We start from the raw sequence: 11,141 nt of genomic DNA, 5'->3' as shown, positions 1-11,141 counted from the left end.
ATGGCTCACCCTCCATCCTCCAGGGTCTGACTCTGGCTCAGAGTAGGGCCCACTCACTGGGTGGCCTAGAGCGTGGGGAAGAATAGCCCTCCATGAACTCAGCTTTATCACTGACCCTTCTGTGGGCTGTGGATGAGACTGGCTGGGGTATGAATCCCAGGTCCACTTCGAACCACTGTGTGACTTTGCATTGGTGCCTGCCCTCTCTGTTTCCTCATCTATAAATTGGGTTGACTCCCACCTCAGAGGGCTGGCCCATGATAGATGCTCAGTGGTGGTCACAGTTATCAACAAGAGTAACTATTATCAATGAGGCAGCCCCTGCAGGGCCAGGGCTTGGGGTTTGCATTCAAGCTCTCCAGGCCCCCGGCCGCCCCAGGGAGATGGGGTAGACGAGGTGGGGGCTTGACAAAGACTCCACCACTGGCCGGGGTCAGACGATCTTCCTTTAATACAAAGTCGATTTATCTACATACACAGAGGTGGGAAAACCACCCAGCTGCTTCCGTTTGAATAAACAGTGTTGAAAGCAACGGCAGATCTGCTCTTGTACAAAGAGAAAAACTTACTTGCTCAGGGGTGGGGGCGGGGGGGGAATCCCATCCTTCTGCCCCAAAACTTGCCCCATGGTCCCAGGGGGCGGAAAGGGTCCCTGATCTGGGGCAGCACGTGGCCTCTCTCTCCCCAAAGAAGTGAGAACCTCCCGTTTTGTTCAGTCCTTCTCCTCGGGGTAGGAGACCGGGGGATGGGGGGGCTGAGGCTGCGGGGAGGGGGGGTCGCTGCCATCTCCTCTGTGGCAGCGCCCAGCCCGTGGGCTCGAGACCTGACGCTGGTGGGCCCGAGTCCCCCTGCTCTCCACCCTCACCCTTCTGGATATGTCTGAGAATTTCATTATAAAAGAAGCAAAAAAAAAAAAAAAGAAAAATCAGGAGCAAAAGGTCCTATTCTTGAGTGAGGCACACCTTCAGATGGTAGGAAAAAAAAAAAAAAAGCAAGCCACAGGGGCAAGCTTAAGCCCGCGCACGCCTGCCAACACAGCTGGTACACGAGAACGGCTGCTACAGTGAAAAAATAGACTGACTGTCTGTGAACAGAATAGGAATAAGCCAAGTTTTTCCTTTTAAATTCGTTGACTGTCAAGTCGTCTTTGTTTTCCCCCCGTTTGTTTCTTCTTTAAAAAAAAAAAAAAAGGAAAAAAAAATACACTATTAAAAAAACAGGAAATGTCACTGGATAGTTACACTGCGTTCGAAAGAGAGCTGCATCGGGTCCCCATCCCCGGCGCCCTCCAGGCTGTGGGGCAGCAAGGCTCCCCGGGGAAGGACGAGGGCCAAGTTCACAGCCCCCGCCCTTCTCCGGTTCTGGGGAAGAACCCCCTTTTGCTCACCGCCTCCCCCCTCCCCCCACCCCGGAATCTCTCGTTTTGGAATCTCGTTCTGGAAGGAAATGAGGAATGTGCCGAGTAGCGAAGGCGGCGGCCGGTCCGGGGGGGGGGGTGGCTGGGGCCACGCGGGGGTTGGGGGCTCGAGGGGCCGCGTCGCTCCCGGAGACCCTGCGGAAACACGGCCGCCGCTTCCTGTCCCGGCCGCCGGGGTCCAGGCCTCGGGGCCCGCCCGGCATGGGAGGCGTCGGGGGCCGCTGGAGTCGGGCCGGGCCGACAAGGCTCTAGGTTGCATAGTGGTCAAAGCTCCCGAGGTACTCCAGAGCCGCCTGGTAGCAGAACTGGTACTCGTCCTGCGTGGGGGAGGGGAGGGGTGGGCCTCTGTCAGCGCCTCTCCTGCTCTGAAGCCGCCCAGGGCTCCCCGGGACCCCCAGAGCAGCCTGCGCCTTCGCTGGGCTCCATCTGCCTTCTCATCTCTTAGGACGCGGCCGCTTGGCCATGCCCTGCGACACCCCCCGGGGGGCTGGCAGGCTGCCACTCCAGCTCTGTCTCCCCAGAGACGGGAGAGTTTGGAGCACATTGGTGTTTCTTTTGCTTTTAATTTTTTTCTTTTTTTTGGCCGTGCCGCACGGCATGTGGGCTCTTAGTTCCCCAACCAGGGATCCAACCCATATTCCCTGCATTGGGAGTGCAGTCTTAACCATTGGACCGCCACAGAAGTCTCTGGAGGACATTGTTAAAATGTCCCTGTGAACTCGATGGCAGGAAGCCCCTCCCTGCTCTGGGCCTCACTTCAGGATTCGTGGCCTGTGCCGGGGTCCTGGCTGAGCCTGACCTTGCTGTGACTCTGGGGCCGGGATGGACGCATCCCAGGTCAGCCCAAAGCAGGAGGGGCTGAGGACCTTCCACCCACAAGCACCCAGAGAGTGGAGGGAGGCTGTGCTCATCTCACAGGGGAGAGAACAGAGGCCCGGGCCAGCGCCGGCATGGGGCCCGGCAGCCGCCCCCCGTCCCGCCCTCACCTCCATCTGCACCATGGCTGGCCTCTGGGTCCGCAGCATCTTCACGGTCTGGAAGATGTCCACCACGCCTTCGTACCGCATCCGCTCCAGCACGATGCTGAGCGTGATGAAGACACCCGTCCTGCCCACGCCGGCGCTGTTGGGGACAGTGTGGGAGTTCAGGGGCGGGTGCCTGGGGGAGCCTGACCTAACTGCCCGATTCCCGTCCCTCCTGCTCTGATGCCTCCCAGGGATGGAAAGAGCCCAAACGGGAGTGCCTGAGGCTGTCCTCACGAGGCCTCGGTTTCCCTAGCCGGGCCGTGGGCCGGGGCTCAGGGAGCAGCTCACCTGCAGTGGACAGAGATGGGGCCGTCCTGGCCAAACTGTTCCTTGGTCTTGTGCACTTGGCCGATGAAGTCTATGAAGCCCTCCCCCGACTTGGGCACGCCCTGTTCCGGCCAGTCCGTGAACTGGAACTGCCGGACAGTCCGGGACTGTCCATCCTGGAACAAAGAGAGAGCAAGAGAGAGAGCCCAGTCTTGTTATCAAGGTCAGTGGTGGTCACGGTTGTTTTCCCACCCTCACCAAAGTCCCATCCTCCACCACCAGCCAACACCACCCTCCGTCCTTCCCCATCCTCCGCCCCATTTTCTGCCATCCACCCTGACGACTCCTTGTCCTAACACTGTCTAAGGGCACCATCTTTCACTGAGATGCTCCAATCTCGTCTTCACCACCCCAGGATGCCATGCTCATCCTCTAACTTCACCATCCAGTGACACCATATATGGCCATCGTTCACCCCCAGCCCCAAACTGCTCCTCTCTGCACAGCTCCAATCCCATCCACCACTGCTGTCTGCCGTCTTCCATCCTGTGCCGTCCCAGAGTGCACCCAACATCTGCCCTTCTTGGTCCCATTCTCCAGCTCCCTGGCATCCTCCACTCTGCACCATCTCAGGGTACAAGAGCACTGCCCCGTACCCTCACCTTCCAGCGGTGCCGTCTTCCATCCCCCACCACTGACTGCCCATTGTCTTCGACCACCCACCAGCGCCAGCATCTACCATCCTTCACCACCCCAGGGCGCCATCTTCCACCGGCCACCAGTGGAAGCTCACCTTCTACCCGCGCTACCCGACACCGTTACCTCCTAACCTTCACCATCCACTGCGGGTAACTCAGTCCTTGAGCATCCCACGATGCCCCCTCCCACCGACGTACTCCATCCCTACCACTCAACCGTCCTTCTCGCCAATCCCATCTTCCCACGACCCAGCAGGGCCATCCAACATCATGGCTCTCTGCCACCTTCCATTCATCACGACCCAATGGTACCGTCTTCCATAATCCACCCCTAGTAATTCAGCACTCTCCCCCCTCTGAGGGCCATCTTCCACTGACGTTCACCACCGTCCCTTACTCATCATCTACCTCTTCCCAGTCACGGTCTCTACATCAAAATGGTACCATCCAGGGATGCCGTCTTACCCTGATGGTCTCCATCCTCCACCACCTAATACTTCCTTCCTCCAACCCCACCCTCCTCTACCTTATACCATCAGCAGCACTGTCTACTACCGTTGATCGCTGAATGTTCGTCATTCTTTACTCTCTCCGAAGTCGTTTCCCATTGACCGTCTCCATCCGCCACCGGCCAAACATCTGCCCTCTCCAACCTCATCTTCCTCCACCCGTTGCTGATAACACGTCACCCTTCACTAACCCGTAGTGACCCCTGCTCTGTTGGCATTCTCCATCCTGTTATCCATACGTGCCAATCTCCAGTCCCACCTTCCTCCCGCCCAACACCATCCTTGTTTACCACCCTCCTCCACTACCACCCAACAGCAACATCTTCCACTGATTCTCCAATCCCCCCACTCCACCAATCCAACAGCGCTGTATGCGCTACCCACGCATGACGACTAACGATGCTCTTTACCCATCGGGCTTTGCCATCCACTGGCAACATCTTGACTGACATTCCCACGCCCCATCACGCCACCCGTGGATTCTCTGCTCTTTTCCATCTACGGCTCCGTCGACCACCACCCGGCACCATCAATCCATTACCTCTCCCCCAGCCCGCTTTCAGCCCTCTAACGCTACTACCCTCCCATGGGTTGTTGCTTCCAGGGAAACGCCCCACTCACTCCGTTGAACATGATCGCCTTGGGCCGTGTTCCCTAGTGAGTGGTGTGACGCGCGCTCCAACGGGGAGGCCGTGGGGTCAAGGCCCTCTCTTCCCCCCACTCGGTGGTGGGAGTGACCGTCCAAATGGCAACTCACTCTTCTTCCAACCAGCCCTGGGGGCTTCTCCTTCCCCTGGGCCTTTGCTTCTACCCCCAACTAGGGAAGCCCTCTCCGGACCACTAGCGGAACGGTGAGCAGCCCATAGGGTCCGGCCCGGGTTCTGGTCCTTCCCAGCACTCCGACCCCAAACTCACCCTGGCGTCTGTGACCTTGAACTCCCGCAGGATGTACTGAGGCATGTTGTATTCCGCCATCGGATCCACCACGAAGTACTGGTAGCGGGCGGAGCGCTCGGCCGGCCAGTACTGGTGACATTTCTCCTGTTGGGGAGGCGGCCGCCATGGTCAGCCCTGCCCCCCGCCCCTGGCCCCGCCCCTGCCCCTCCCCCCGCGGCCCCCGGCTCACTCGGCCCATCTCCCGCAGCTTGGTCAGCATCACCACGATGGTTGAGTTGTTCTCCCAGAGCATGCGCCAGAAGTCCTCCGTGGTTTCCGCCAGCGGCCCCTGCGTGGCGATGTAGGCCTTTTGCTGCCTGCGGGGCGGGGTGTGTGTGAGTCCAGGGCCACGGGGAAACCCCGGTCCAGGCATCATCTCCCTCCCTGTCCGGTTCAACCCTCCAAATAATCCCATTTTCCACATGGAGAGACCATCAGCCCGAGGATAGATTCCCGCTTCTCCAGGAGGCTGCAGGGCTGCCTGCTGACCTGTCCTGCGTCCCTCCTCTGCCCGCACTCAGGTACCATTGAACTAATCTCCGTTGTTTGCACAGGCCAAGCTCTCCCCAGGGCTATGCACAGGCAGTACCCCCTCCTTGGAACAGCCTCCCTCGGCCAGGGTTTCTCAGCCTCCGCACTACCGACATTCGGGACTGGATGATTCTTTGTGACAGGGCCGTGTTCTGTGCACCGTGGGGCGCTAGGCAACACCCCTGGCTTCTGCCCCCGAGATGCCAGCAGTAATCCTCCTCCCTCACTCCCGTTATGACCCTCCAAACGTCCCTAGATGCGGTCAAATTTCCCCTGGGTGGCAGAATTGCCCAGATTGAGAATCTCTGATAGAGAAGGGCAGATAGAACCATGTTACGGACAGCAGCCGTCACTTAAACAGATGTCTAAAGATTCCCTCCACCTCAGCTGTGACCGAGACTGGCAAGGTCCGTCTAGCTCTCTCCCATGCAAGACTGGAGGCCCCCCGAGGGCAGGGCCGGGACCGTTCTGGAGCCTCAGCATCGCCCGGCAAAGGCCAGGGCCCCTGCAGCGGCCAGGGGCAGGTACCTGTAGCCATCGATGAAGCTGGCGTTAATGTAGTCGGAGCCCTCCACACCCCGGATGGGCTGCAGACAGACCCGTGTGCTCTCGTAGGGCATGATGTTGACCAGGCGGTTCTTGAACTTGTTACAAGGCAGATTGGCACTGATGAAGCGGGATGTGTGGGCTTTGGAGTTGGCCAGCCGCTGTGGGGACGAGGGACGAGGGGACGGCGGGCCACCATCAGGACAGCCTCCGGCTGGGAACCTGCTTTCCCCAGGGATGGGGTGGGCTGTGTGTTTCCAGCCAGGGCGCTAACAGGGGCCTGGCAGGCAGGGGAACACCAACCCCCCACCCTCTGGTCCCCTGAACGCCGGTCTCCCGCTCAGCCCCCTCCCCCAGCCGGCCCACAGCAACCTCTAGCCCCCAGGCCACCTTGAACTCGAGTTCCATGCCGGTGACGTGCTCGCCGGGCTCCACCTGGGTCAGCTTCTGGATGTAGGCGTAGAGGCTGCGGGCAGGCACCTCCGTGTTGCCGCAGCCCACGGCCTCCAGCAGGGCCTCATGGATGAAGCTGTACTGGTCCTCGGTCTGCACCATGTAGTTGCGCTGGGACCGCATGAGCGTCACGTGGCCGTACACGTCCACCGTCTTCTCCGGCTTGATCCGCTCAAGCATGGCGTCGATGACAATGAAGCAGCCCGTGCGGCCCACGCCAGCGCTGCGGAGACAGGCAGGGTCATCAGGGGCCCCCCGGGCAAGGGGGTGGGGTAGGTGCGGCGGGGCGCAGCGGGGAGCAGGGGGACTGGGACAGGGGTACCTGCAGTGGACCACGATGGGGCCCGCGTCCGGCGGGTTGCAGGTCTTGACTCTCCGCAGGAAAGCCAGGAAGGGCGTCGGGTACTCGGGCACCCCGTGGTCCGGCCACGCCGTGAACTGGAACTGCCGGACTTCCCGTTTCTCGCTGGAGCCGTTCTGGGGGCCAAAGGGACACCGCCAGTCACCGCAGCCCACCACCCACGTGCTGGGGTCCACGTTCACACCTCCAGACCACCACTACTCGGAGCGCCTGACTCAGGTGCCCGGCTGCCCCGGGGCTTGGGGGTGTCTCTGCCTGGGAGTTTCACTGGCATCTCACGCTCAACGCGGCCAGCACTGTGCCCCCCACTTTCTCCCCAAACCCTTTCCCCCCATCTCAGCTGATGGCGGCGCCATCCTTCCACGCACTCCGGCTGGAATTTAGGGGTCGCCCTTGACTCCCCTCCCCCTCCTTCCCACATCCAAGACATCAGTCAGCACCGTCAGCTCTGCCTTCAAAGTCTACCCCAAGCCCACCCACTTCTCACTCGCCCCCTCCATGGGGACCACCCTGGTCCAGCCCCACCATCATCCATCCAGACCAGAGCAGTCACCCTAGTCCCCGGGCATCCCCACCGCAGTCTATTCCCGCCTCAGCAGACAGAGGGCACTGGTGAGCACCCAAGTCAGGTCCCGCCCCTCCTCTGCTTCCTCTGCCCACAGCCCTCCCTGGGGGTAAAAGCCCAAGTCTCCCCTGCAGCCCACAGCGTCCTGCACGACCTGCCCCGTCCCCTCCCTGCCCTCCCCTCCTCCCTCTCTCACCCTCACTCACTCTGCTCCAGCCACACGGGACTCCTGGCTGTTCCTAAAACACCCCAGGCACAGTCCAGCCCCAGGGCCTTTGCATGGCTGTGCCCTCTGCCTGGAATGCTGTTACCCCAGATCTCCCCCCTTCCTCACCAACTGCAGGTCCTCCACTACCCATTCTATTCTGCCCTGTTTTTGTGTAAGATTTCCTGTCATTTTACATATTTATTGTCTGTGTCTTGTCCACTAGACTGTAAGTCCCACGAGAGCAGGACACTTTGGGTGTCCTGATGCCCAGGTAAGGGTCTGACACACAGTGCGTGCTTCAGGTGTGAATCAACTGAAAATCTGTACCCCCTCGTGTCCGTTGACCGTCTCTGGCACCTGGGCCAGATGTATGCTTAAAGTTGAGAGGCCCTGGCTGGCGGCCAGGGGAACCCTGTGGTGCGAGGAGCACCTCCGCTCCCCGCTCCCCAGCATGACACTAAAAAGCGTCCCCTGTCTCCCAAGGCACTAGAAATAAAAACAAAAATGAACAAATGGAACCCTAATTAAACTTACAAGCTTTTGCACAGCAAAGGAAATCGTAAACAAAAAGGCAACGTACAAAAAACGTCTGCAAACGATGCAACCGACAAGGGCTAAATTTCCAAAATATACAGACAGCTCATACGACTCAACGACAAGAAAAACAAACAACCCAATGGAAAAATGGGCAGAAGACCTAAATAGACATTTCTCCAGAGAAGACATACAGATGGCCAAGAGGCACGTGAAAAGGTGCTCAACATCGCTAATTATTAGAGAAATGCAAATCAAAACTACAATGAGGTACCACCTCACACAGGTCAGAATGACCATCATTAAAAAACTCCACAAATACCAAATGCTAGAGAGGGTGTGGAGAAAAGGGAGCCCTCCTAACACTGTTGGTGGGAATGTAAGTTGGCGCAGCTACTGTGGAAAACAGTATGGAGGTTCCTCAGAAAACTAAAAACAGAGCTACCATATGATCCTGCAATCGCACTCCTGGGCATATATCCAGACAAAACCCCAATTCAAAAAGATACATGCACTTCTGTGTTCACAGCACCACTATCCACAATAGCCAAGACACGGAAACAACCTAAATGTCCATTGACAGAGGAATGGATAAAGAAGATGTAGCACATATATACACTGGAATACAACTCAGCCGTAAGAAAGAACAAAATAAGGCCACCTGCAGCAACGTGGATGCCATTAGAGATGATCATGCTAAGTGAAGTCAGAAAGAGAAAGACAAATACCATATAATATCACTTATATGCAGAATCTAATGACACAAATGAACCTATCTACGAAACAGAAACACACTCACGGACATACAGAACGGACTTGTGGTTGCCGAGGGGGAGGGGGTTGGGGGAGGGAAGGAGTGGGAGGTTGGGGTCAGCAGATGTAAGTTATTATATACAGAATGAATAAACGACAAGGTCCTACTGTCTAGCACAAGGAACTGTATCCAATGTCCTGTGATAAACCATAATGGAAAAGAATACGAAAAAGAATGTATATTTATGTATAACTGAATCACTTTGCTAGACAACAGAAATTAATACATTGTAAATGAGCTACACTTCAATAAAACAATTTTTTAAAAGTGCCCCCAGACATTGCCAAATGTCCCCTAAATGGCAAAATGCCCCAACTGAAAACCACTGATGTACAAGGACACACGGAACCATGTTACGCACGGCAGCCATCAGTTAAATACATATCTAAAGACTCCCTCTGCCCCAGTCTCAACTGCCCACTGTGTCTTCCATCCAAGACTGGAAGCCCCTTGACTGCATGGCCAAGACCCTGCCAGGACCCTGCCATAAACCCAGGCTGGGTGAGGCCAGAGAGCAAGGAAGACCTGGTGTGTGGGGCAGGAGGACTGACGGCAAGGGGACAGCAGGTTCACTGCTAAGTAGGATCCTGCTGGTTTGTCCTCCTGCAGTGGCTGGAGACAAGAGCTGTTCCCCTCTGAGTCTCAGTGTCCCCATCCGTGAAGTGGGCCACCTGAGAATGTGGTCAGCCTGGGACAACATGGTTTCTTCTCTGTCCCATGGGGAGCTCCCAGGGCAGAAGCTCATCTTCCTCCTCCGCCCCGATCACCCCCTCCCCAGAGGCCCCAGTCCCGGCCTGGGCCCCACCTTGTGCAGGGAGAACGTCCGCACGCAGAACGTGGCCAGCTCGATGGTGTCCAGCAGGGTGACCTGGATGAAGCCGTAGGTCTCCGTGCCCCTGTTGGGCCAGTACTGATCACATTTGATCTGTACCGGGTAAAAGAACAGAGGTGAGTGTGGGCCGGAGCCGGCCGAGGGCTTGGGAGCCACAGGGTCCAGGCCTCACCCGTGATTTCTCCTCTAGCCGTGTCATCATAATGATGGTAGCGGAGCGCTGCTCCCACACCATACGCCAGAAGTCACCGAAGGTCTCGGGCAGCGGCCCCTGCGTGGCAATGTACGCATTCTGCCGCCGATAGCCATCCACGTAGTTGGCGTTGATATAATCGCTGCCCACGATGCCTACAGCCGGGGTGAGAAGCCAGAGATCAGTGGGGGCGCTCTGTCCTTCTAGGCTGGTTCCACCTGGTCCACCACTTCCCACTTACTGGAAGCCCTCCTGGACTGCCCCAATCTGTCCCCAAGGAAATCGTGCGGCATGTACTTCGTGGTTTCTCCACCTCGACACTATAGCCATGTGGGGCCGCATCATTCTATGCTAGGGGCTGTCCTGTGCGTTGCAAGTTATTGAGCAGCGTCCCGGCCTCTATACCCTAGATACCACTAACACCCCCTTCCTCTAAGCCGTGACAACAAACATGTCCCCAGACATCGCCAAACGTCCCGAGTGGTGGAACTGCCCTGATGAGCGTCACTGATGTAGAGGAATAGATGGAAATATGTAATGGACAGGGGCCATCAGTTAAATACACATCTAAAACTTCCCAGTGGCTTCTGGCTAGCGTTGGACCAGGTCTCAGTTCCCCCACCCGTCCCCTAGCTAGTCCACTCTGGCCTGGCCCCGTGGCCCAGAGGAGGCATGGGGTCTATGCGCTCTCTGTGGAACGAGGCTGGGCATGACGGAGCCTGGGGCCCCGCGTGCTACCTTCGATGGGCTGGAGGATGACACGAGAGTGGTCATAGGCGATGACGTTGGCATAGCGGTTTTTGGGCTTGTTCACTTCCAGGTTGGAGTGCTCCCACGTGAACTGCTGGCCCGGATCGATGGACTGCGGGGAAGGGGATGCGGGGGGGTGTCAGGGTGGGTGTCTGTGGGCCCGGGAGAGTGGGAGGTGGGGGCCAGCTCACCTCGTACTCCTGGGAGAGCTTGAGGCTGTCGTTGGCCTTGAGGCGTTCTGTGTGCTCCGCCATGTCCGCGATGGGGATGGGTGGGTGGCTGAGCATGCCTGCGGGAACAGAAGACCCAACGGCGTGGCTGGTCACTCAGGGGCCAGCCCGGGGGCCGGGGGGGGAGGGCGGGGGGGTGCTCTACAGTGTGAGTCTGCAATGGACGAGCTGCAGTTAGAGGGAGTGGCGGGGGAGGGGAAGGTTCAGGGCAGCCCCCGTGGAGGCAGGGACCCCAGGCCTACGGGGCTGAAGTGGGGAGCACGAGGCGGCGG

General features: G+C 58.2%; 1 protein-coding gene across 1 annotated transcript in view; it reads right to left on the bottom strand.

The window, feature by feature from the left end:
- Positions 1-433: 433 nt before the first annotated feature.
- PTPRS (protein tyrosine phosphatase receptor type S) overlaps positions 434-11,141 on the bottom strand; it is a 111,684-nt gene continuing 100,976 nt past the window's right edge. The window contains exons 24-35 of the mRNA XM_060295556.1: positions 10,831-10,928; positions 10,628-10,751; positions 9,869-10,044; positions 9,670-9,789; positions 6,705-6,859; positions 6,320-6,605; positions 5,912-6,090; positions 5,043-5,169; positions 4,832-4,957; positions 2,731-2,885; positions 2,404-2,539; positions 434-1,734 (exon numbers count right to left, since the gene is read on the bottom strand). Of these exons, the coding sequence (XP_060151539.1) occupies positions 1,666-1,734; positions 2,404-2,539; positions 2,731-2,885; positions 4,832-4,957; positions 5,043-5,169; positions 5,912-6,090; positions 6,320-6,605; positions 6,705-6,859; positions 9,670-9,789; positions 9,869-10,044; positions 10,628-10,751; positions 10,831-10,928 (1,751 nt within the window). The 3' untranslated portion in view covers positions 434-1,665. The remainder of the gene's footprint in view (positions 1,735-2,403; positions 2,540-2,730; positions 2,886-4,831; positions 4,958-5,042; positions 5,170-5,911; positions 6,091-6,319; positions 6,606-6,704; positions 6,860-9,669; positions 9,790-9,868; positions 10,045-10,627; positions 10,752-10,830; positions 10,929-11,141) is intronic.

This window comes from Globicephala melas, chromosome 3 (assembly GCF_963455315.2).
Source record: "Globicephala melas chromosome 3, mGloMel1.2, whole genome shotgun sequence".
Taxonomy (NCBI): Eukaryota; Metazoa; Chordata; class Mammalia; order Artiodactyla; family Delphinidae; genus Globicephala; species Globicephala melas.
The sequence above is the reverse complement of the archived record's forward strand: the minus strand, read 5'-3'. Positions and strand labels throughout refer to the sequence as shown.